Source organism: Puma concolor, chromosome B4, assembly GCF_028749965.1.
Source record: "Puma concolor isolate L17-30 chromosome B4, mPumCon1.1.hap2, whole genome shotgun sequence".
Lineage (NCBI taxonomy): Eukaryota > Metazoa > Chordata > Mammalia > Carnivora > Felidae > Puma > Puma concolor.
In genome coordinates this window covers 8,851,105-8,876,934 of record NC_141673.1, presented here as the reverse complement: position 1 = coordinate 8,876,934, position 25,830 = coordinate 8,851,105, and the positions used below count along the sequence as shown (strand labels likewise).

General features: G+C 49.8%; 1 protein-coding gene and 1 pseudogene across 1 annotated transcript in view; both read left to right on the top strand.

The window, feature by feature from the left end:
• SACK1F (scaffolding CK1 anchoring protein F) overlaps nt 1-25,830 on the top strand; it is a 33,452-nt gene that overhangs the window by 1,118 nt on the left and 6,504 nt on the right. Inside the window, exons 2-4 of the mRNA XM_086712208.1 lie at nt 21,073-21,240; nt 21,779-21,900; nt 24,683-25,377. Of these exons, the coding sequence (XP_086568334.1) occupies nt 21,073-21,240; nt 21,779-21,900; nt 24,683-25,377 (985 nt within the window). The remainder of the gene's footprint in view (nt 1-21,072; nt 21,241-21,778; nt 21,901-24,682; nt 25,378-25,830) is intronic.
• LOC112863587 (small ribosomal subunit protein uS12 pseudogene) lies at nt 22,251-22,705 on the top strand (annotated as a pseudogene).

Sequence of the window (25,830 nt, the reverse complement as noted above, 5' to 3'; positions counted from 1 at the left end):
AGAAATGTATTTTGAGCACCTGCTCTGTGCCTGGCTCTGTGCTGGACACTTTGGACTCAACAGCTGAGGGTGGGGGGAAGTTCTCACTTATTGTGGCTACTCTGCTTGGGGGTTGAAAGGAGGGGATGTTCAGAATGGCCGGTTGGAATACTGATGGGCCAGTAGGTTGTGGGGCAGGGAGAAAAGTTTAATCTTTACTCTGTGCCCTTGGGTAGGGGCACCTGGGTAGGGTTTTTAGATAAAATATAGGACATCCCATTAAATTTGAATTTCAGATAAACAACAAATCATTTTTAGTATTAATATGCCTCAAATATCGCATGGGGCATATTGATATTAAAATATTATTTGTTTATCTGAAATTCGAATTTAATGTGGCATTTTGTATTTTTATTTGCTATATCTGACCCCCCCCCCCCCCCCCACACACACACACACAGAGATTTGTTAAGAAACACCAGCAGCTTAGGGGTGCTTGGGCGACTCAGTTGGTTAAGCATCCAGCTCTTAGTTTCAGCTCAGGTCATGATCTTACGGTTCGTGAGAGCCCCACATCAGGCTCTGCAATGACTGTGCGGAGGCCTGCTTGGGATTCTCTTTTCCTCTCTCTGCCCCTCTCCCCTCTCAAAAAGTAAATAAATATACATTAAAAAAAAACAAAACACAGCAGCCTTTAGTGCCCAATTCAGAATATACAACAGGAGTGACTTGGGTTCACCATTCTAATTCAACTCAGTGGATGTGGTTGGAGTCCTGTTACCTCTGGAGGCTGAAGTGGCCGGGCAGGGAAGACTAATCTAGAAAGACCAGTCCTGGCGCTTCTCTTCCAGGAAGGGGGATGCTTCCTGGAAGAAGGAAGGAAGGGTTAACTTTCCCATACTCCCTAAGAAATTCCTCCCTATCTGCCTGAGCTTTCTTTGTATATTGCATTCTGCAAAAGAGAAAAGCCAGTTTGAGAAGAGGAGAAAGGACCAGAATGGCAGTGCTATGCAGCAGGCTGCAGCTGGCCTAAGGGGTCAGGCGTCATGATGGGATACTAAAAGCCTTGATTTGTTAGCGCTTTATATGGGCCAGCCACTCTGCTACTAATTTGCTTTCATTTTCTCGTTTGCTTTTCACAACAACTAGGCGAGATGGGTATTTTCCTTATTTTTTATTTTTTTATTTTTATTTTTTGGTTCAGAGCAGTATTTGCCAAAGGCCACACAGCTAGTAAGTGGCTGCACCAGGATTTGAAAGCCAAAGTCCTTGCTCTTAACCACTGTGCTACCCTGCCCTGCTGTCTGATGACATTGCAGCAGGATTAAACCAAGCAGCTTGAGGGGCGCCTGGGTGGCACAGTCGGTTAAGCGTCCGACTTCAGCCAGGTCACGATCTCGCGGTCCGTGAGTTCGAGCCCCGCGTCAGGCTCTGGGCTGATGGCTCGGAGCCTGGAGCCTGTTTCCGATTCTGTGTCTCCCTCTCTCTCTGCCCCTCCCCCGTTCATGCTCTGTCTCTCTCTGTCCCAAAAATAAATAAACGTTGAAAAAGAAAAATTTAAAAAAAAAAAAAAAAACCAAGCAGCTTGAATGGAGCTAGCCCCGTCACAACCTGGGGGTGTGTGCCCTGTTACCAAAGGGAGAGACAGGACACCTGCCCACCGGGGCTGCTGGTCCCATTGGGATGTCAGGAGTCTCCTGTGTAATGCAATGTTCTTAGCTCTTTAAATATTTAACAACAGAAACTTTAACAATTGTGAACACATCCAATATGTACATATTTAACTAGTCGCTATTTCCTGAGTGCCCTGTGTGCCAAGCACTAGCCATAGAAGGATTTAAGCTGTGGTCTTTGCCCTCCAAGAGTTAACTTAAATGCTGAGGGATGTGCTGGAAGAAAAAAGCATTTTTGAGCCTGATGTGCCTAATCTAGAAGGGCTTCCTGAAGGAGGTGAATTGCAGAGTTGAAAAGGGGAAAGAGAAGGACACTGGAATGGGCAATTTCTCCATTAAGGAATTTAGGAGCAGGAATGAGAGATTTTTCCTTCAAAAGAGAAAGCAGCTCTGGCAGGAGGAAAGGGCTACCCTGGTGGGAGCTAAGTACCGTGTAGGGCCTGGGTCGAGGATCTGAGTCCAAAGCAGGTGACCAACCCCCTGGAAGAGGCAGCTTCTGACCCTGCCTGTGCCCACCCAACTCCCAGGCCTTCTGGGCCCCACGTATTCACTGTCGCCCACGTCTGTGCGGCACCTTCTCAAAGACCACGTGAAATAGGCCAGAGAGGTTGGCCTGTTTCACAGGTGAGGAAACTGGGGCACAGAGGAGGAAAGGGGCTTGCCCAAAGGCCATGTTGTTGGTTATGGAAAGACCCAGATCCCTGGCTTCTGCTCTACAGGCTACACCCTCTGACCCCTGTCTGCTTCACCCTCACCCCAGCTTGTTTACACTAGATTCTTCCCCCTTCCTTTTCACCCTGAGGCAGGGAGTTTCCTTTGTCTCCAGGGAGAGTCAGCCTGCTGTGAGGCCAGAAGGGGCAGCCAGAGATGGTTAGATGAGGGCGACTATGGAGGGGATGCACGTCCAACTGTGTCCCAGACGCTTTCCTATTTTATCTCATTTAATCTTCAGAATAACCTCGTGAGATGCTGTCATTTTTACTCCTGAATGACAAACGGGAGTGGCTGGGACATGCCCGCAGCCGAAGACCAGTGAGGGTTTCGAACCTGGGCCTCAGAGATATGGAGAAAGGAGCCTAACTAGGGGACACTTTGAAAATCTGATGGGAGGTGGGGCGGGGGGGGTGGGGGGGAGGCAGAGGCAGTGAGGACACAGCCCAGTGGGTGGAGGTGTGGCCTGGGAAACTGGGAGGACGGCCTCGGAAGCAGCAGTCAAATTACCTGCTCTCTAGGCCTCTGTGGATGGAAGAAGGCCCTTGGGGCTGTGCTAGATAGCTGGCATTCAAACATTTGGCCCTGTTTACCTTTGGGGTGGGGTTTTGTTCCCTGCTGTTCTTTCCCCCTTGAGTGATCTGCTTGTTTTAGTGTCACTGAACGATGGACTTTGCTTAAACTACAGGCTGAAAAGCTGCCTTCAGGGACTGAGAAATGAGTCCCTAGCCTGTCCCACGGTGGCAGAGATGCCCAGGGGAGATGGCTACTGTGTGGACTGCTGCGATCATCTCATCGTAACTGCAGAGAGCTGAGGGGAGGGGCGGGGGGGGCGCGGTCGACTTCGAGCAAGACCACGTGTGGACCGGGAAACTTTTGCTTCTTATCTACAAGGGCAAAGTGAGAGGACCAAGCAGGTGCAGTTTGGATGGGCTAGTGATTTGGGAGGAAGGAGAGTGTTCATCTGGTCATGGGACAGATATCTCCAGGTTACTGTGTGCTAAGCACTTTAGTAGAAAACAGACACATAAAACGCACCCCTGCTCTTAAGTAGCCTAATGGTCCACTAAACCAGAGTATACAGTTGGATGCATGCCTGACAGCGGGCGTGGCAGCAGGGGCAGAAACCCAGGCCCGGGTTAGGGAAGGGCCTTTGATGCCGGGGCCTGGCTACAAGCGTGTCTGAACGCAACAGGAAGGCTGAGGTTGCACCTGCACACACCCATCTTTGCACCCAGGCTCCCCCATGCCCGGTGGTGTCCATTTTTGAAGCTGCTGGGTGGGTTTAGAGAGATTGCCTATGCTTCAGGAATAGAAAACTTACCGGCCCCCCCAGTCTCCAGGACTGACCCTTGGCCCTGCACTCCTGGGCCCCGCATCCAAATGCATTTCACTGCCTACCACAACCTTTGAACCTCAATCATCATGTGAGGCAGAATATTATCTTCATTTCTCAGATGAGGCCTCTGAGGTCCAGAAGGGTGAGAGGACTTATCTTTAGACCAAGGACAAGGAGATTATACAGCCTCCCCAGGTACCTGGTCAGGGAAGATGACAAACACAGCCCAAGAGAGGGAGGCTGGTGGCCTAGGCAGCTTTGATTAACCAGCAACTCTTCATTCCTGTCACAGTAAGAGGACCAGACCTGCCTGGTTGGTGGGGGACAGAGGGGCATGAGCCACAGGCCTGACCTTACCCTCCCCTGCCTGCTCACAGCTCTGTCCCCTTTCCCTCAGGGCCCGGCTGAGGCGCCACCCCTTTCTTGGCACTTTATCAAATTTTCAATCCAAAAGTGACCTTTTTGTTCTCAGACCTGGCTCCTTGTTTGTCCCGCCTGTGTGTCTGGCACACGGCTCGCTTTGGGAGAGCCCATTTTATCCCTGGGGGCCCAGAGCTTTGGAAGAGCCAAGAGTCCACCTTCCTCCTCTTGGTCTGCCTCGCTGGGCCTCAGCCATCACAGAGGGCCAGTGATGTGTATGAGTGGCTGGCCACCCATTTCTCTCCATCCCTCCAGCAAAGCAAGTGTCTAGAGAAGTCCCCTGCTGAACTGCAAGTTACCCAGGGGATTCCTTTAATCCCCATTGTCATAAACTGTCTGGCAGCAGAGAAAAGAATGCTCTAAACTGGGGGGAGGGGCATAGGGACTTGGGAGAAGGCACCAGAGCAGGAGATGTCTGGTTTGCCAGGTCAGCAGCTTGGTTAGAGGTCTGGGCAGCTGATGGGGGTGAACAGCTGGGAACACATGACCTGGGGGTGTGGCAAAGTCTTAGAGTCTCTGGCTCATGGTGCCAGGAGCCTCACCTTTGCAGGTGGCAGCCTGTGCCACTGGGTAGAGCCCACTGTTGGCCACTGTTCCCCTATTGGCCTCAGCCAGTGCCTCCCTCATTCCAGTTGGTAGTATTGAGCACTGTCTCGTACCAGGCCCCATGCTTGGCATTGGGATATAGACGTGAAGCAGATGCAAAAACAAAAAGAAAGAAGTCTGCCCCACCTGACCCTTCTTCCTTACACATAACCATTCCGCACGGGCTTTCTTTCAGAGCCCCGGGAAGCTCCTTGTCCCACCGAGGCTGGTGGATAATGGTGCAGCCGCCGCTCCAGGGGCTGGCTGAGCGCTTCACAGCCCTTCCGGGATCTTGCCCCAGCCTGTCCCGGCATCCCCGCCAAGCCCTGAGCTCTTTGGCCATTGGATTCTGAACGGATTCTGAATGTCTCTCCTTTATGCTCAGTCACTGATCCCGGGAGCCAGAATTTCTGAGCAGTGGAGACCCAGCTTCATGTCAGGGTCAAGGACAGGCTCCTAAGTTGGAAGGTCTTGGTTTCTCTCCAGATCTGGCCAATTACTGGCTGTGTCCGTTGGGTAAAGCACTTCTTGCTCTGGGGCTCCTGACCTGCAAAATGGGAGGATAATGCCTAGATTTCTGGATGGTTTTGAAAAACAAGGAAGAAATTTGTGTGAAAGCTAAGGATACCAGTTAAGTATTCCACAAAGGTCAATTGTTCTGGAAAGTAACTGCTGCCTTCTCTGTCTTCTCACAGAGCAAGGGAGGGACATGTGGCCGAATTTCCTCCCAGGAAGTGGGGGTGCCACAGCCAGCAGATGAGTTAGGGGAGTTAGGAGTCACCTCTCATTGTTGGGGTTGGGCATCCTGTGCAGGTGTACTTCCCGTTTGCCTCCTTAGAGTGAGAGAGGACCGGCTTCCCACTGTCCCCCAGCCCCCTGCATTTACCTGTTGGCTTTGATTTGGTAGCAGCTGTTTGTGGGGCTGGGGCATCTGAGTCCTCAGCCAAAGATCTTCTCTAGGATCTGCCGTGGGCAGAGACAGGACAGGATGGTGCAGAGGTGCCCTGGTTCCTATACGGGGGATCCCCGAGGGTGTTCCCCTTGCACTGTCATCCAGAAGGGCTGGCTGGCTGTGAGACCCAGCCCAAGGAGCCTGAGGGCAGTCTGGAAATATTCCTCAGAACTAAAGCTTTCCTAGGTGGGCAGTAGGGCACAGGGGGACAGACCATGTTTCTCTCTTTGGAGAAGGAGTCCTAGGCTTGGTTCCTCTGAAATCTGACACTTTGGGTCCCTGAACCTCTGAGGACGGGTGTTTCCCAGGGAGCTCAAAGGTCGAAGATGGGGCCTCAGTAAAGGGGTGCCTTCTTCATGACCTTCTCCTGGTCTTGTGGGGAACAGATCCAGGTTTATCAGGCTCAGTCTCAGGAGACCAGGCCACAGCCAAGGGTAGGAGTACCCAGTTGGGATCCAGGAGCCAGAGTGTCCTCATTCTTGCCCAGGTTGTCTATGTCCTTGCCCACTAGGTGACCTTGGGCACATCATTTGACCTTGCTGGGCTTCTGTCTCTGCATCTCTGAGTAGGGATAATTCTTGCCTTCTAACTTTCACAAGATTGCTCTGAGACTCTAAAGCAAGACTATGAGACAGCGCTTTGAAAAAGATGAGTAATGTATGCAGATAAAAGGGATTTCTATTAAGAGGGGCTAACATTGTTGAAAGATAGGTGCTACGCTATTTCCTTTAATTAATCCACTCCTTAACACCTCACAAGGGAAGCGCTATCTTCCCAGAGGCGCAGGGAAAGTACAAGATCATAGAATTCATAAGAGGCTGACAGGGATTCAACCCAGGTTTGAGTTCAAGACTTGTGTCCTTCTGCTACAAATGCCATTACCCTTGGGTACTGCCCTCTGGGGCCACCTCTTCCCTCTAAAACTTTCAGAAACAAAGTGTATTTGTTGCCAGCCAGGCTCTGGGAAGCTCACAGACTAGTTTGGAGACGGACAAGTACACAGCTGCTAGGTGCTCTGACCTATGCCGAGTGGGTGAGAAGGTTCTCTCCACTTGGAGATGTTGGGGCAGGCGTCACCTGGAAGCTGAGGGTAGGTAGCTTCCAGGGATCTAGATTGTCCTCTTTTTTGTTTGTTTGTTTTTTTATATTCTTCCATTTCTTTAATTTAATTTTATATTTGTTTGTTTGTTTTTAAATCTATATCCAAGTTAGTTAGCATATAGAGCAATAATGATTTCAGGAGTAGATTCCAGTGATTCATCCCCTGTGTATAATGCCGAGCTCATCCCAAAAAGTGCCCTCCTTAATGCCCCTTACCCATTTAGCCCATCCCCCTACCCATAACCCCTCCAGCAACCCTCAGTTTGTTCTCTGTATTTAAGAGTCTCTTATGTTTTGCCCCCCTCCTTGTTTTTATGTTATTTTTGCTTCCCTTCCCTTATGTTCATCTGTTTTGTGTCTTAAATTCCTCATATGAATGAAGGCCTATGATTTTTGCCTCTCTAATTTTGCTTAGCATAATACCCTCTAGTTTCATCCATGTGGTTGCAAATGGCAAGATTTCATTCTTTTTGATTGCCGAGTAATACTCCATTGTCCTGTATTGTCCTCTTAATGTCCCCCTGGGACTTGTGACCTCACTGGCAAGCTGAGACCTTGATGGGGTTCCCAGCCAGCACCCCTAGTCCTTCCACACTCTCACCCCTAGCGTGCTGCCTCACCTTGGCTGGTGGCCAGGTCCACCTCCCTTTTCTCAGAGTGTACAAGGCAGAGCCTGTTCTTGGGCAGGATTCCAATCTGGGGGGGCAGGTGGGGAGCAGGGCAGAGAGCAATCGAGCGGGGTGGGTCCTGGCTGATTGCCTGCCTGTGTTCCTGGTGGTGTCCTGAGCAACCCCCACCTCTCTGAGTCACTCTAGCGATCCCTGCTAGATCCCTCCCCCACCACACCTCGCCTCCCAGGTGCTATGACCAGTCAGCTTTAGCCGGCTTTTCCTTCTCTGAAATCCGTGGAGTCTGTGGACTTGCTAATGATCCCAGAATCTTAGCCCTGGAATAAAGCCTATGGCTTTTCTAATTATTAGTCTCTCTGGCCCAAGTTTCCAATTATCTGGAAGCTCTTCCTGGCACTGCCTGTATGGTGGTCATCACTCTGTTGGACCCCTCAAAGTACTGCCTGGGCATGTGGGAGGCTCCAGATAAATATTCTTTTTGTTCTCTTTTCTAGCAGTGAGTCAGCAGATGCTTGGGGAGGTGGCAGGGACCAGGGTGCTTTACCTTTTGGTGGGTCTCTGAGGACAGACTATGAGTGTTCTTAACTCCCTTTTCCACACATTTGTTCATTCAATATGTTTTACTGGGGACCTACTACATGCCAGGTTCAAGAAATATACAGTGGAATAAAACGTGGACCCTGACCTTAAGTCTAATGGAGCTAAAAAGACAAACTGTAGGGCATTTGGGGGAGGGGTCGATAGCTGTCATTTGGGCACTTAAATGTCAGACATGCAGTGCCAGCTCTTTAAGAATATATTATTTCATTTAATTTTCACAACAAGCCCGCAACTTTCCATTTTACAGATGAGGAAACTGAGGCTCAGAGAGGATAAGGTCACACCGCTGTAGCTAGCGGAGCTGGATGGAACCGAGTCTGATTCCCACGGAGCTGCAGGGGAGCAGAGGCCTTCCAGGAGCTGACAGCCAAAGCAGCCAGTCTGGGAGGGCGGGCAGGCCAAGGGTGGGGTCGTGCAAGGCCAGAGGCCAGGGAATGCATGGATTCACTTCATTCCCTGCACCCCAACGCCCTCCAGACAGCACTCCCCAACGCACCCCTCCCTGCACTCTCCATGTGCCTCTCTGGGGAAGCCCTCCCAGGTAGCATCACCTGGCAGTGGCCACAAAGTTATCCTTTCTGCTGCTCAGAACCTCCCGGGTAAACTGCCAGTTCCAGTTGCCTTGCCTTCTTGGATCGATCAAGAAATACCTCAGCAGGTACTTTCCAGTCCTGCCTGGCTCCACCCACATATTGTCTAGCACTCAGAGCTCCAGACCAGCAACCCAGGCCAGCAGCTGATCCTAAAAATCATCTGTGTATCTTCACTGGAATTTTTTTTTTTTTAGCAGCTGATTTATCTTCCTAATTATGTTTAGCTTTAAGCTAATGTTAAAACGAGCTTGTATTAGATAATTTTCACTAATTAACACCAACTTAATGCAGGGAAGTCATCCCAGAAGCCCGCCGTGGGGCACGGAAAAGCTGGCCTAGGATCTTAAGAAGAATTGCTATGCTTACTCCCTAGCGGGTCACATATGGTTCTTCACGGCTGAATTAGTTGACCTTGCTCACGTGGGTACAGTCTTTTCTCTGTCTCTGGAGAGCCGGCCTGGGTCTCCTTTGTATTGTCCCCTTCATCAACTTAGTTTGGGGTATGGGTGTTGAGAGGGAGACGGTCTCATAGGGTCACATCAACGGGGAATGAGTCCCAGTGGCACAAGCAGGGAGACCTGACCTGCGGGGTCGGGAGCAGAGCCTGGCACAGAGGCCAGGCGGTCTGGGAGAGGAGGCAGCCTGTCCGGATGGAATTGGGCTCCTGCGGCTGCCAGTGCATCCAGGGAGCCTGGTGTTTAATGACGACTAATTAGTGAGCTTGAAACAATGTAACATGGCTACAGACAGCTGGGAAGCTTCAGCTGACAAAGCGCACATGCCCTGCTGGCGGAATGGGGGCAACTTGGCCTCCAGGCGGAGAACAGGGCCCCTTCTGGTCTTGGCTCTGCCCTCTTGGTAGGCCAGGGCTCTGGTCCAGACTGCTTCCTCAGCATCCCGAGGGGAGCCCCCTACTCCGGAGGTGTTGTTGGAACATTCAGTGTCAGGTCCTGGATTGGAAGGAATGACAGGTCTCTGCCCCCACCCCTCAGGTGCTCAGGACAGACACAGGCCTGAGCAGACAAGCATCTCGGGGAGGGCAAACACCACCCATCCTCGGGACTGAGGACAGGAAATGATCCTGGGAGGGCCTCTGGGAAGAGTGAATTAGGGCCCTCAACAGCGAAAGGGCGGTCCAGTCACCGCCGTTGTATGGGGGGGGGGGGTGAGGGGGTTGCTGGTGTGGTTGGAGAACGTAGAGAACGTAGAGCATCTGGTGTGGTGGGAGTTTATTGTCAGGGGAGGGAGTGGATTGGAAGCACGTGAAGGGTCTTCAGCTGGGCTAAAGGCTTAATTCTGTAGGCAGCCTGGGGCCAGCGTTTGAGCAGAGGAATGACATGTTTCGGGTTGTGTTGTTGGGTCCACCTGCCAGGAGGGAGAGGGACTGAGTGAGCTGTATCCCATCAAGCTGACCCTGAGCACCTACCGTGTGCTCAGCGAGAAAGGGCAGGGCCTGGCCATCCGGGGGAATCTCTGCATTCCTGTGCTTCCTCACAGGAACGGTGGGGTAGAATTCAGAGGTCTCACTGCCAGCGTGGGATCCCTGACTCCAAAGTCTGCTTGTCCCCCTGCAATACACTCTTGGACCAGGGATTTAGCAGAATGAATCTGGAGCCCAGGGTGGGGCAGGGCGAGGCCAGGCAGTATTCCTCTGTGCAGGCCTCCCCTGTTGGCTCTGCTCTGCTTTTACCCCAGGGAGCTCAACACAAAGCTTTCTTATTCAGTCGTTCACACCCTACGTGTGCTGAATTGGTGATAATTCCAACAGAGCCTGTTGAAGCCTTGATGACAACAATAAGTCTGGTGTACCCAGAGCGCTGAGAGCCCCCCCCCCCCCCCCCCCGCCATTGCCGAGGGAGTTTCTGTCCTGCCACGGCACGCTTGCAGGGCTGCGTTAGCCCCTATGACCGTGAGATTCCCAGGGACCACTTCCAGGTCCTCCCTACTCAGGCGGTTGTTGCTTACGGTGTTCCCGCTGGTCCGTGTGCAAGTACAGACACCCAGCACTACTCGAGGAACAGTGCACTGTACAGGCTCTTCACTTAATTGAGCTGCCCTTCCCCTCAATTAGCTCAAGTTCTGACCTTTCTGCAAGTGTAGTGTTGTCTAGGCTTTAATCACCACCCCAGGCTGGGCCTGCTGGGCATGGTATTGAGCAAAGGAAAAACATCTCCACCTTGATGTCTGAGCCTGCGGGCGGCTCCTGGCGGCCAGCTCCCTGGGAGCTCGGCCCCCCCACACTGGCTCTCTCCTCTGTCACCCCTCCTCTGAAGTGGTGGCCCCTTTGTTCAGGGTTCAGTCTCTGAGGAGAGAAAACGGCACCAGTATTTACCTGCTGCTCACAACAGGCCAAGCGCCCAGCTCCTTGAGCCGCCCACATTATCTTACTAAAAACCCAGAACAACCGGGTGAAGACATCACCTCCCCGTTTCAAAATGAGGAAACTGGTGCTTAGATGGAATGACTCGCGCAAGGCCATACAACCAGTAAGACTTTCTGCTTCCAGAGAGCAGATTCTCTTGCAAACAGCAGTCAGGCCATCCACCACCTGCGTTCAGATCCCCTGCAGGGGAAGGGTGTTGCTAAAATGTATTATTTAAGGACCCGCTGGATCCGAATCTCTGCAGATGGGGCCCTTGAACCTGCACGTTCAACAGGCACATCCCCGTCCCTAACCCACCACAGATGATCCTTTATACGCTGAAGTCTGACAACCACTGCCCTGTAGACCTTGGTGCCTCTGCGGAGATCAGAGGAGACTGCTGGCTGCCCGACCCAGCACTACCCTCCATGGGAAAGGGAAGGACTGCTCACTGTTCCCAGACAAACTGACTCCCCTGGGCTGCCAGACAGAGGGCCAGCTGCTGCCCTCCCTACCCCAAGGAACCTTAGGGCTTTAGGTGTGGGAGTTAGCCCCCTTCACCCTATAGTGAGTTTAATGACCCCTCATAACCACGCAGCTTTTTGGTGGGATTTTGTGAGCATGACCTCATCTGAACCTCCCAGCAGCCCTGGGAGGTAAACGTCGGGCCCCAGGCTCTCATGTAATCAGTGGGAACCTGAACGACCTCTGTGCCTTGGTGGGCTTCCTTCCTTCCTCCCTCCCCAGAAGGACATGACCTGCAGCTGGCACCCCTGCAACGAACAGGCCTGGCCCGTGCGCCTCCCTGCCCAGTGCCTACAGCTCCACGTCAGCAGAGCCCGGGGGGGTGGGGGTGGGGGGCGGGAAGCAGTGAGGGAGAGAGTGGCATTGTCCTGCTCTACTGAAGCATCCTGGTTTTGTGTGACTGCAGGTGGCCTGGGGTCCCAGCCAGAGTAGATCCGTGCCCAGAGCTGCCCTGTCCCCATCACTTGGTGAGAGGGCCGGGGACAGCTTAGTGCTGTAGGGAAGCTCAGGACTGGGGTCAGGCCCAGGCTTTAGTCCCATCTCTGCCCAACAGAGTAAATTAACCTTGGAGCCGGGCTCTAACTGTAGAAGTTTCCTTCTACCTCTGAGATTCTTTGCGTCTGAAATGTCCTTCAGTGTGGGGGCTAAGTACAGAGGTGCAGCCTGTGCCCGGCACGCAGGTACAACCGAGAGGCTTTGCAGGATGACACGCAGCCCAGGCTCCACTTAGGGCCCTGCATCTCATTTCGCGGAGGACAGGCTCTCTTTTGTAATTTTCACGAAGGTGCCTGCTCTATGTGCTGGTTGCAGCCCTGCTTCCTGGCCTGATGTACTTGGTGCAGACTTCTACCCCTTGGTTAAGAACTGTCCTCACTTATGGACTGGCTGCTCCTTTAAGATCTTGGGTGGGTAGAACAGAGGCAAAGAGATCAGACCTTTGAGCTGTCGCTGAGGTGGCAGTCCTAGAAGGTTCCAACTTCTTTCCCCTTCTCTGCACCCCTGAGGAAGATCTTTCTTTTTTTAATGTTTATTTTTTATATTTATTTTGAGAGAGAGGGAGAGAGAGTACAGAGGAGGGGCAGAGGGAGAGGGAGACAGAGAATCCCAAGCAAGATCTGCCCTGAAAGTGCAGAGCCCGATGCGGGGCTTGAACTCACGAACCATGAGATCATGATCTGAGCTGAAACCAAGAGTCAGATGCTTAACTATCTGAGCCACCCAGGCGTCGCAACCCTTGAGGAAGATCTTTAACTCTGCCTTCCAGCAAGATGATCTAACCAAGAATATTGCTCAGTATTATTTTTTTCCTCCACCCCAGTGCCTTGTCACTAATGAAATAAAAGAGATAACTATAAAGCTACATCTGCACCCCACAAGTACATTCAGATATTCATTTCACAAACACAGAGAACTGACTTGGTGTTGAGACGGCCCCCGAGGGTAGAGATTCTGAGGGAAATCAGATGGTCCCTGCCATCCAGGAGCCCACAGGCCAGTAAGGGACAGAGCTGGTCAGCAGATGTTACAACAAAGTGTCGGACCTCTGACTTGCCTGGAATCCAGTGTGGGCAGGAAGCAGGGAGTGGCAAGCATTGCTGGGTAGGGAGAAGTTCGAGAAATTCTTGCCTGAGCCTCGAAAGCTGCATAGGAGTTTCAAAGGGGTATTAAAGGAGTAGGAACAAAAGAACTCAAAACTGCCTGATACGTGTAAAGGTTCTCAAAAGAGAGTGGGGGGTGAGGGAGATGCAACTTTGCCCCCCGGAGACACTTATCAGCGTCTACAGACATTATTGGTTGTCGCCACTCTGAATGACACTACTACCACCATGCTGCTAAATATCCTGCCATGCACAGTACAGCCCCCACAACAAAGAAATATGGGCCCCGAAAGGTCAATAGTGACACTGTAGGGAAACCCTGTGCCACGGTAATTGTAAGGACAGAGGTGAGGTGGCCTAAGATGAGGCTGGAGACGAAGAAAGGGGCCAATCATAAGGCCCTTCAAGTGCTGAGCTAAGGAGGATGGAGGGCTCTGGGACCCACTGGTTCATGAGGCCATTGTCTGGGGGAAATCCCTGCCCTGGAGAATGAATTGGAGCACAGAGACTCGTAGGAGAGACTGGTTAGGAAGCTGTTCCAGAAATTTGGTAGGAAATGAGGGGGCCTGAGTGGGAGCAGCAGTGCAGTGGGAACAGAAAGTAGTTGACCCGGAGCAGGTGCACGGAGCAGGTAGGACCTGCTGGGCTTGGCGACCAACTGGATGTGGTCAGTGGGGAGGAGGAGGAGGCCAGTAGACCTGGCTTCTGGCCAGGGTGACTCAAAGGATGTTGATTTTGGAAGTGTCCGTGGGGCAGGCTGGTGAGATCCACACCACACAGCTAGACTGGGTCATCCAAACACAGGAGGGGTCTTGAGAGGAGCTGCCCTGGAGTGCCTGGGGAAGGTCGGGTCCTTTTTGGAGTTTTATTATCTCACGGTAATTAGGGAATCCAGACAGAGCATCTGAAAAGCTGGCAGTTTAATTAAAGGCAAATGACAGATAGAGGGAGATTCTGAGTCTCCCTAACCCTCCGTGATCCCCTGCCCCTACGCTGAGGCAGGATATCGGAGGAGGAGATGTTAAGCTAACCAAACACCTGATGAGCAGTATTGCAGCCTCAGAGCCTCTTTGCCAGTGCCTGCAACAGCTTCTAAAAACTCCTGCCACCTCAAATTAACCTCTCTCTCTGGGTGCTGCACATCAGTGGGTAACCAGGGAAAGGACACTGGGAACCTGCTGGGGGCGGAGGTGACTTTTGTCTCCTGATGAAATCTGCCTCCCTGGGTTCTGAGCCTGTGACGTCCTTCTTTTAAAATCCCATTTTCCATTGGCACCGGGAGTCTCCAAGTTGGGTTTGGTGCGGAGGATCACGTGGCCCGTTAAACACCACGGCAGAGAGATTTGGGAGCTGGTGTTCCCGGGGTTGAAGCTGAATGTCAGGCAGTGCCCGCAGGGACCAAAGCGGAGGGTAATTATCACCTCTCCTCCACAACGAGATTGCAGGAGTCAGAGAGCAATTGATTTCTCTTCCCACTACAGATATTTCACTGTTTAATTGGTAGTGACACAGATGGCTGGCTCTCACCAGGGTGCCGCAGACCAAGCCTCCTGAAAGGGGGGGGAGGGGCCTCGGGAATTGTGGTCCGTTCACATCACATCCTCCACTAGGTGGGGGTGGGTTGCCATGAGGGCTTCCAGCTCCCTGCTTGCTTTTGCAATTACCGAAAGGAAAGCAAGAGTGTGAATCCAGAAGCACCTTAGAGCCAGTCAAGTGCTCCCCAGCGATACATTGAGGGCTGCCTCTGAGCTGGACACTGTGCACAGCTTGGAAATGAGCAACGGCCTCCGGCCTCAGATGGCACTTGGGACGTAAGGTATCAGAAGCCCTGCAAGATGGGGGGAAGCGTGTTCTGATGCAGCAGAGCCTGAAGCGTCCAGTTCAAACCCTCCATGATCCAGCCCAACCCTGTTATACTCACCACTCTGAACTGCTCTGGGCCAACTGGTGTGTGTGTGTGTGTGTGTGTGTGTGTGTGTGTGTGTGTGTGTGTGTGTGTGTGTGTTTTGGACCTCCAGTACAGAGCTGCCATCATCAATCCACAGAAAGTCCCTTCCTGTTTTTACTTTCTCCCTCATTCCTTCCCCCCTGCACTGATAGCCACTCTAATGTGCTCAGAATACGTCCCTGCACATGTCTGTATCCTTGAAAAACATATGCAGCGTTGGGGAGCCTGGGTGGCTCAGTTGGTTAACCGTCCGACTTCGGCTTGGGTCGTGATCTCGCAGTTCGTGAGTTCAAGCCCTGCATCGGGCTCTGTGCTGACAGTTCAGAGCCTGGAGCCCACTTCACATTCTGTGTCTCCTCCTCCTCTCTGCCCCTCCCATGCTCAGGCTCTGTCTCTCTCTGTCTCTCAATAATAAATAAAGTTTATATATATATATATATGTGTGTGTGTGTATATATATATATATATATATATATACACACATATATATATATAAAACATATGCAGTGTTATTTTATGTAGTGTACTTTTATTTATATAGTTGGTATTAGGCTGTAGATCTCATCCTCTGACATCTTAAATCAAATTATCCATTTCCAAAAGAACTATCCAGATTCTGCACTGGAACTAGTATGTTGCCTCTGTCGGCTACCTAGTACTCCGCGATGTACATTCCTCACATTTTCCTTACCCGTTCTTCTGGAGATGGACAACAAAGCTGTGGCCAACTCCTTGCTATCCCAAAGAAAGCTGCAGTGAATATCTTTGTTCCTGCCCCTTTATAGAGTGTTGCACAGATCCAAGAGATCCAAGAGTGGCATTGCTGACTCGAGTTATGCACCACTTAAATTTTCCTTAAATCCACCAAGCTCTGCCCACTGCTCTAGGGAATAGCTGCACCCGGGTCCCCTCCCACCAGCAGTGCATGAAGCTTCCCCTTTCCTCACATACCAACATTTAGGATTATCCAGATTTCTCATTTTTAGTTAATCTTATAGTTGTAAAGCAGTATCTCTCTCTCCCTCTCTCATCTCTTTGCTTTAATTTGATTTTTTTCTCTGATTACTAATGAGGTCTGTTTCTCTTTATATACTTATTAGCCATTCAAGTATCTCCTCTAGGAATTGCCTGTTCCTACCCTTTGCCCATTTTTCTAATTAGTTCCTTGTCTTTTTCTTGCTGATTTGCAGGGATCCCTTGTAGAGTATTAATTCCTTTTGATCGTAAACATTGCAGTATCTTTTCCCTGTCACCAGCCAGTTACCTTTGTCTACAGCATTCTCCTAGGAACAGAAAATCCTAATTTGTCAAATACATTATTTTTTAAATTTCATTTGCCTCTTGACTTGTGCTTTTAGACGCTTAAGAAGTACTCTTGGGGAGCCTGGCTGTCTCAGTCAGAAGAGCATGCGACTCTTGATCTTGGGGTTGTGAATTTGAGCCCCATGTTGGGTGTAGAGATTACTTAAATAAATAAAACTTAAAAAGAAATACTCTTACCTATCTTATCAATTCCTTTACTGGTTTTATCTTTCCCATTTAGGTATTTAGCATAGCTGAAATTCACCTTTATATATAGCGTAAGGCAGGGATACACTTTTTCTCTCCATAGTAAGCCAATTTCCCAATAACATCTGCGTAGCAACATCCTTTCTCGACACTGAATTGCGATTCCACCTCTATCAGACTTAAAGTTTTATATGTTTATAACACATAATTGTTTCTGGTCTCTCAGTTCTGTTCCATTAGTTTGTTTTCTAGTTCCTTCCTGCCTCAGCACCTCAATGCTTATTACTGTGGCTCAGTAGTATGTCTTACTATCTGGTAGTCGAAGTGTCCCTTCTAGATTTTCTTTTCAAAATTGACCTCGCTATTGTAGATCTTTAGTCTTCCCTGCATCGTAGAAGTATTTGAGTTCTTCAAAAATACTTACTGGACTTTCACTGGAATTGCGTTGGATTTTATTAATATGGGGAGAATTAGATTTTTCAAACATTGAATCATATTATCCATGAACACAATTTTATCTCTTCATTTATTCACATTCTTAAATATCCTTGAATAGAATTTTCTAAATTTCTTTTCTAAATTTCTTTTTTTAATGTTTATTTGTTTTTGAGAGAGAGAGAGTGAGTGGGGAAGGGAGAGGGACAGAGAGAGAGGGAGAGAGAGGATCCGAAGCAGGCTCTGCACTCACAGCAGTGAGCCTGATGCGGCGCTCAAACTCACAAACCTGAGATCATCATGACCTGAGCCGAAGTCAGATGCTTAACTGACCGACCACATGCCCTAAACTGCACTTTTGGTCTTATTTTCCCCTCCCCTCTCCTTTTTTTAGTTGAATGACACTGTAGCAGAAGAATGCTATTGGTCTTTGTAAGTTTTTCTTATATCTGGAAATCTTGTTAAATTCTCCTGTTAATTCTAATAGTGTTCCTCTGCATTTTACTGGGTTTTCTGTAAAAATATCATCTCCACATGCTGGTAGTTTTGTCTCTTCTAATCCTTCTATCTCTTCTTCCTCTCTTCCTCTCCTTCCTTCCTTCCTTCCTTCCTTCCTTCCTTCCTTCCTTCCTTCCGTCCTTCCTTCCATCATATTGCATTAGTCAGCACCTCCAATACTTTTTTCTCCACAGCAGTGGTGACAGTATTGTTGATGTTCTTGAGACTTAAAGGGAATGTATCTAAAGTTTTTCTGTTCAGCATGTCTCATGTGGCTTTTTTGTAGATAGCCTCTATCAAGTGAAGGAAGGTCCCTTCTTCTATGCTTGGTTTTTTTGAGAATTTTATTCACAAGCAGGGATCTCATGTTATCAAATACTTTTTTTTTTTTTTAATTTTTTTTTTTCAACGTTTATTTATTTTTGGGACAGAGAGAGACAGAGCATGAACGGGGGAGGGGCAGAGAGAGAGGGAGACACAGAATCGGAAACAGGCTCCAGGCTCTGAGCCATCAGCCCAGAGCCTGACGCGGGGCTCGAACTCACGGACCGCGAGATCGTGACCTGGCTGAAGTCGGACGCTTAACCGACTGCGCCACCCAGGCGCCCCTCAAATACTTTTTAAAAAACTATTAAAAAAACTGTTAATATGTGATTTCCCCTCCTTGACCCCATGAATGTTATAAATTAAAACAACAGATTATCTGATGTTGAATCCTCCTTACATTTCTAGGATAAAGCTTACTGGATTGTGCTGTATTATGTTTAATTTGCTTTTAACGAATTAACCATGTCACCTTCATTTTCAGATTCATCAAAGTATAAATAGTCCTGATATTCTTTTTACCATTTTTTACTATTTCTTAAATAGTACGATTTCTTAAAAAGTAAATATTGGTATAGTTATTTCTCTTTCTTCACTCCGATTTTATTTGCATTTCCTGTTTTTGTCAGTCTTGTCAGAAGTTTGTCTCTCTTATTTGGTCTTTTTAAAGAACCAGCTTTTGATGTGATGTCTCTAAAACATTTTACAGCTGTCCCATCTCTGTAAAGCCTGTATGATGCAGTGAAGGGAAGACTCTGGAGTCAGAGAGACTTGAGTTCAAATCCCTGTTCTGCTACGTGCTGACTGTATGACCTTCGGCACATTATTTAGCCCCTTTGCATTTTCTTCCTCATCTGTAAAATGAGAACAGTCCTCCTCATTGTGAGGATCAATTTAGAAAATTTACTTAAAGAGAGGCGGCTAAGTGGCTCAGTTGGTTAAGCGTCCAACTTTGGTTGAGGGCATGATCTCACGGTCCATGGGTTCGAGCCCCACGTCGGGCTCTGTGCTTGCTGACAGCTGACAGCCTGGAGCCTGCTTTGGATTCTGTGTTTCCCTCTCTCCCTGCCCCTCCCCCACTTATACTCTGTCTCTCAAAAGTAAGGAAACATTAAAGAAAAAAAATTTTTTTTAATTTACCTAGGGGCGCCTGGGTGGCTCAGTCAGTTGGACGTCCAACTTCAGCTCAGGTCATGATCTCCCCGTTTGTGAGTTCGAGCCCGGCGTCAAGCTTGGTGCTAACAGTTCAGAGCCTGGAGCCTGCTTCAGATTCTGTGTCTCCCTCTCTCTCTGCCCCTCCCCTGTTTTTGTGCTCTCTCTCTGTCTCTCAAAAATGAATAAATGTAAAAAAAACAATTAAATTTACCTGAAGCATCTGGAATTGTGCATAGCATATTGAAAGTGTTCAGTGATGTTAGTCTCTGTCTTCAGTGCCTTTGTTTATGCTGTGTTTTTTGCCTGAAATGCCCACTTTGTAGGCTTCTGCTGGCCCACATGGAAGTCTTGTGCAGATTAGGAAAAGGTGTCCCTTCCTCAGCAGGCACATCTTCCACTCACTCTGTCAGCCCAGAGCCCGTGTGCAGTGCACAACCTGCGTACCCATGCACGGCAGCTCTGCCCACTTGCCTGCTTGGTTTTCCTCCCGGTTCATTTCTCATTGTTCCCGAGGCTGCCCATTCTTCAGGTTTCAGCCTCCTTGATGAAGCCTTTCTTCTCCCTTGGCTAGAAGTAATCGTGCAATCTCTTTCCTTCCCTGCCTCCCTCCGCCCCTCCTTCTCCCCTGCCCCCACCAACTTTGAACTCACATCACATGTCATTTGTACATCTCTTAAGGCATTTATCTCATTTCGCCTCATGTTTTAGTTATTTTGTGCAAACGTCTTATCATTCGAGGGGATTAACCCCTTGAAGTTAGGGATTATAATTTGTCTTTAGATCCTCCCTCTGCCTGTGAAGCTCAGTAAATGTTAACTGACATGGATGATTGAGTATGAAATGTAGGAGCTGAGAATAGTCTTAAATAATATTGTGTGAATGGTGTGATGGGGACGGGGGGATGGTCTCTAGAGGCAGAGGGAATGGTAGAGCGCATGTGTGAAGGTGGTGGGATGAAAGGTACTACTCATTGAGCTTACCATGGGCCAGTACTGTGCTAAGTGCTCTCATGGTTCATCTCCCTAAGCCCTCACAGCAAGCCTTAGAGGCAGGAGCTAGTATTAGCTGGGGCACTGATGAGTCAGTGGCGGAGCTGGTACACTAGGCCTGTTCTGTGTGACTTCAGAGTTGGGGCTTTCAATTATGACTGACAGACTCCCTCAACCACACAGTGATTACCATTTATTTAGGACTTCCTACATACCAGGCACTGTGTTTGATGCTTTATGGATGTCATCTCTAATCTCCATGGCAGATGCGTAAAGTACAGGGTACAGGATATCCCCACTTTGCAGATGAGGAAACAGAGGCTCACCAAGGTTAAGTGACTTGCCTCAGGTCACAAATATAGGAAGTTGTTATAACCAGATCTCTTGACCCCAAAGTATGCCCTTTCCCCTGCTTCACACACACAGTGCTTGGGGCCAGCAAGAAAACCCCGCAGCTGGTGAGGAGAAAGGTTTGCATAGGAAAATGGAGGAAGCTAAGGTTAGAAAGGGAGTTCTGCCTTGGGCCACAGAAGGCCTCACTTTCCAGGACTAGCTTTTAGAAACCAAGAGTCCTGGGCTGTGACCTTGACTCAGGGGTCGTGTCGCATGACCTGGCCACTTGGAGGCCAGGGGAGGTTGAGCTACCTGGAGCCCTGCCTGGATCTGCACCAAGGGGAACATAGAACTTCGCACAGCTATAGGGAGATCAAAACAAACCAGGCCTGCAAGGAGGTGGGTGTGAAAAGATCTACAGTCCATCTCGTGCCTCTCAGTGACCTCGTCTTCTTCCGCCTGCTTGTTTCCCTAGGTCACTAGGACCATCTCTCCTCAGCCTCCTAGATTGCCCTGATCTGGCTTCAGAAAAGCTGCCGGAGAATGCCCAGGGTGGGATGGTGGAGATTTGTCCAAGGAGAAGTACAAGTAGCACAGCCTGGACCCCCAGGCATTTCTCAGAGCAGAGAGCCCATCTCCGGGCTCTGACGTGCTCAGAGATGGGTAGGGACATGGAGAACCCAGGAGTGGTGCAGATGGGGTATTTGACTCTTGGCCACCAGTTACCCAGGCCCCGCTGGTCCTCTCTGGGCCACACTGTATCCCTGTAGTTGTGGAGTCACCACGTGCCTCACCAGTGCCCTTCCACATCCAGGTCATTGCTGTGGTCATGGACCTCTTCACTGATGGTGATATCTTCCAAGACATCGTGGATGCTGCGTCTAAGCGTCGGGTCCCGGTGTATATCATCCTGGATGAAGCAGGCGTAAAGTTTTTCCTGGAGATGTGTCAGGGCCTGGAGCTTGCTGACTACCGTATTCGGGTAAGTTGTACCACGGGGGTAAGGGTGAAGGGTGGGGAGGAAGGGCAGGAGGTGAGATAGAGACTGCCTCTCTCTCTTCCTCTACTTCTTCCCCAGTTCAGGGACACAGATGAACATCAAGACCTCAACCCCTTTCTTTCTGTCTAAAGCCTTGCCCTGTGAATTGATAACCCTAAATTATATGCCCAGCTTAAATTTTATCTCAAGACGGTTGAGGCTAAAGAGGCAGCTCTGGCCCAGTCCTGGGGAGCTCACGCTGCAGAGTCACTGTCAGGGTCAAAGCTAGGACTGTAATTCTCTTCTGGGGAGCTTTTGGAACAGGAAGGAACTACTCTGGGCTCATCTATATTCAAAGCAAGATTTGCTAATTTCCTCCTGCTCTTCAAATGGGGTTCCAGTTCTAAGGCTGTAGAAAGTAGAGTCTAGTATAGACAGGAGTCAATAGGCAGGGTTCCATGAACAAGAGGGTTCTTTCTCTGCCCACACAAAACCTCAGAGGTCCCCAGCCTGAATGACAGTGCCTTTTTCTTCTCAACAGAACATCCGTGTCCGCTCTGTGACAGGTGTTGGCTTCTACATGCCCATGGGGAAGGTCAAGGGGACCCTGTCATCAAAGTTCCTAATGGTAGATGGTGAAAAAGTAGCCACTGGATCTTACAGGTGAGTTGGGCCAAGACAGAGAATGGTCCAGGAGGTCTTTTTTTGTGGAAATATACAATGTGGAAGACTGGGCTGGAGTCTCCATAGTCATGGGTTTAAGACATATTGTCTGATCTAATGACAAGAGCCTCCTGGCCAGTCCCTTCCTTCAAAATTTCTGGATACTGGATTATTCCAAAAAGAGGGTCAACTCTTACTGGGCATCAAGAACGGTCTGCCTTTCATGGTCCACAGCAACGGGTTGCATTTTGAGGCTAGTTGTTGGGACAAGTAGGAAGCAGAATGGACCAGATCTGGGAAAGAAATGTGAGGGTGTGGTCTCTTTTGCCCAGGCCCGTGGTACCAGCAGGATGGGTAAACGTTGCAGTCTTCATTCTGCCAGGAAGCTCCATAGCCACCAACGGAGATCAGAAGTGACACTGTGAACAGGACAAAGAAGCCCACTTGGGCACAGCCCTGAAGGCCAAGCCTTTGCAGGTGCTTCCCACGTAAAGGGAATCGTACTGGGAAAAGTAAGGGTTGAAGCCAAGTAGCCAAATTCTGCCATCAGGAAGTATGTCAGGGTCCATTTGGTCAAGAATGGCAAAAAAAAAAAAAAAAAAAAAAAAAAAAATCACAGCCTTTGTGCCCAGTGGTAGTTGTTTGAATTTTATTGAGGAAAACGATGAGGTTCTGGTTGCTGGATTTGGTCGCAAAGGTCATGCTGTCGGTGACCTTCCTGGTGTTCACTTTAAGGTCATCAAAGTAGCCACTGTCTCTCTTTTGGCCTTTACACAAAGGCAAGTAGGAAAGACCAAGATCGTAAGTCCTGCTAGTGAAAACATGACAATAATAAATTTTCCCAGGGGGTACCTGGGTGGCTCAGTTGGTTGAGCGTCTGACTATGGCTCAGGTTATGATCTCACCACTCGTGAGTTCAAGCCCCACATCAGGCTCTGTGCTGACAGCTCAGAGCCTGGAGCCTTCTTCTGATTCTGTGTCTCCCTCTTTCTCTGCCCCTCCCCTGCTCATGCTCTCTCTCTCTCTCTCTCAAAAATACATAAACATTAAAAAAATGTTTTTTTACTTTTCACATGCCAAAAAAAAAAAAAAAAAAAGGTAAGGGTATGGTGTGGAGGCAATGTCTCCCAAATTCTGATTCAGAAATAAATTACCAGGAACACGAGAGACTATATCTCAGCAGTCTTTGCCCTCCAAGTGTACTAAAATCTGGGTGAGGAAAGAGACCTGGGCACAGGAAACAATCAACAAATGTCATAAGTCCTCTTACATGGTTAAAGTGTAGTGGTTTGCAGACATTAAGTGCTCTAAAAACCTAGAGAGGAGCCAATCATGGGATTATTGGAATGATATTAAAAATAGCAGCAGCTCCATTATCACTTATTAAAATGTGTGTGCCAGGGACTGAACTAAATGTTGTCTACATGGTATCACACCTGAGCCTCACAGTACCTTTGTGACTGTATGTCCTATGAGCCCCACGTTACAAGGCATACAAGGGTAGAAACCAGGTTGGTGGGAATGCAAACTGGTGTAGCCACCCTGGAAAACAGTATGGAGACTCCTCAAAAAAGTTATAGAACTACCCTATGACCCAGCAATTGCACTATTAGGTATTTATCCAAGGGATACAGGTGTGTGGTTTCAAAGGGGCAGGTGCACCCCAATGTTTATAGCAGCCCTATCGACAATAGCCAAGTATGGAAAGAGCCCAAATGTCCATCGACAGATGAGTAGATAAAGAAGATGTGGTGTGTACATATACAATGGAATATTACTCAGCAATCAAAAAGAATGAAATCTTGCCATTTGCAACTATGTAGATGGAACTAGAGGGTATTATGCTAAGCAAAATTAGTGAGAAAAAGACAAATATACGACTTCACTCATGTGGAATTTAAGATACAAAACAGATAAACATAAGGGAAGGGAAGCAAAAAGAATATAAAAACAGGGAGGGGGATAAAACATAAGAGACTCTTAAATATAGAGAAAAAACTGAGGGTTGCTGGAGGGTTGTATGCGGGGGGAATGGGCTAAATGGGTAAGGGGCATTAAGGACACTTGTTGGGATGAGTACTGGGTGTTATACGTAGGGGGTGAATCACAGAAATCTCCTGAAATCATTATTGCACTATATGCTAACTAACTTGGATATAAACTTTAAAATATAAATAAATAGATAGGTAATTAAATAATTAAATGATTAAATAAATAATATGTATCTAGGGGCGCCTGGGTGGCGCAGTCGGTTAAGCGTCCGACTTCAGCCAGGTCACGATCTCGCGGTCCGTGGGTTCGAGCCCCGCGTTGGGCTCTGGGCTGATGGCTCAGAGCCTGGAGCCTGTTTCCGATTCTGTGTCTCCCTCTCTCTCTGCCCCTCCCCCGTTCATGCTGTGTCTCTCTCTGTCCCAAAAATAAATAAACGTTGAAAAAAAAAATTTTTTTTAAATAAAAAAATAATAATATGTATCTAGGAAAAAAAAAAAAAAAGAAACCAGGTTGGAATCCAGGCCTGACTTCCCATGCCCTTGCCTGCTTTCTGCATTTGAGGCCAAGACCTGGAAAAGAGGGAGGAAGGATGTGGGTCGGTAGAGGGAGAGCACCCCAGCGAGAAGGCCAGGAGCTGTCTCCCACCGGCCAGCAAGGCATCTGGCCTCAACGGTAGATCAGGTTGGGGCAGGGGCAGTGGGGTGTTGAGAGGGACTGCCAAGGGACTGCTGGCAGGGTGAGGCCACGGGCTGGGCCTACATGTCGTGTTTTTCTGTCCCCACGTTCCCAGGTTCACCTGGAGCTCCTCCTACGTGGACAGGAACCTTCTCCTCCTCCTGACGGGGCAGAACGTGGAGCCCTTTGACTTGGAGTTCCGGGAGCTGTATGCCATCTCTGAGGAGGTGAACTTGTACCAGGAGCTGAGCCTGGCGGGAGGTGCCGGGAGGCTCAGCCCCAACTACTCCTCCACCGTGGCTCGCAAGCTGATTAACCCCAAGTACGCCCTGGTGGTTGGCAGCCGCCATCCGCCGGGCGAGATGATGCGCTGGGCCGCCCGGCAGCAGCAGGAGGCGGGGGGCGACCCCGAGGGGCAGGAGGAGGGCAGCAGAGGCGGCGAGGCGGCCCGGCGCCTGGAGAACTTCCTGAGTGACCTGGTCACGCTGGAGCAGGTGCTGCCCCCCGTGGAGCCCGTTCCCTCTGGAGAGCTGATTCGGAAGGACGGCAGGGCTATCTCCCACCTGCACATGGACCTGAAGCCCAAACCCCGTGAGGCGCTTGTCCGAAACGGCAAGGGAGAAGCCGCCAACGGGGAGGCCACTCCAGCCAAGGAGGGCAAGCGCTTTAGCAACAGGTTCTTCAGTCGCCGGGCCAAGAGGCCCACGGCACCCAATGGCACAGCCAGCTCTCTCTCCACCGAGACCTTTGCGGAAGTGGAGTTTGTGCCGGGGAAGAAGTCCAACGAGGGCTCCAGCGCTGACATCTCAGGTGAGCCCTCTGCCCTCTGCCCTGTGCCCTGTGCCCGGTGCTCCCCGGGCCTCTGGGCCTCGTCCGGGAGCGGCGCCTCCCATCTGCGGAAAGGCAGCTTGCTGTATGCAGAGAGCGGGAGCTCTGAGGCCAAGACGGTCCTCAGTTCCCACCCGACCCTGGCCTTTCTCTGCCTTGTGATGGTGAGCCTACCACCACGGGCCCGGGGTCACGTCCTCTTGTCTAAAAGCCGGGAGGGCACCTGCCTCGCTCGGCCGTTCTGAGGACAAAGTGCTCAGAGCAGTGCCGCACGTGGAGTAGTCTGAGAGCCGGCGTTTCTAGTACTGGAGGCTCGGCAACTTTCTCCTCTGTCAGGGAAGAAGCAGGCACAACGCAGCTGAGTGGCCTGACCCACGCCTGACCTCTGCCTCTGAGTCTAGGACTCGTTCTCGAAAATGTGTTCCTTGCCAGATC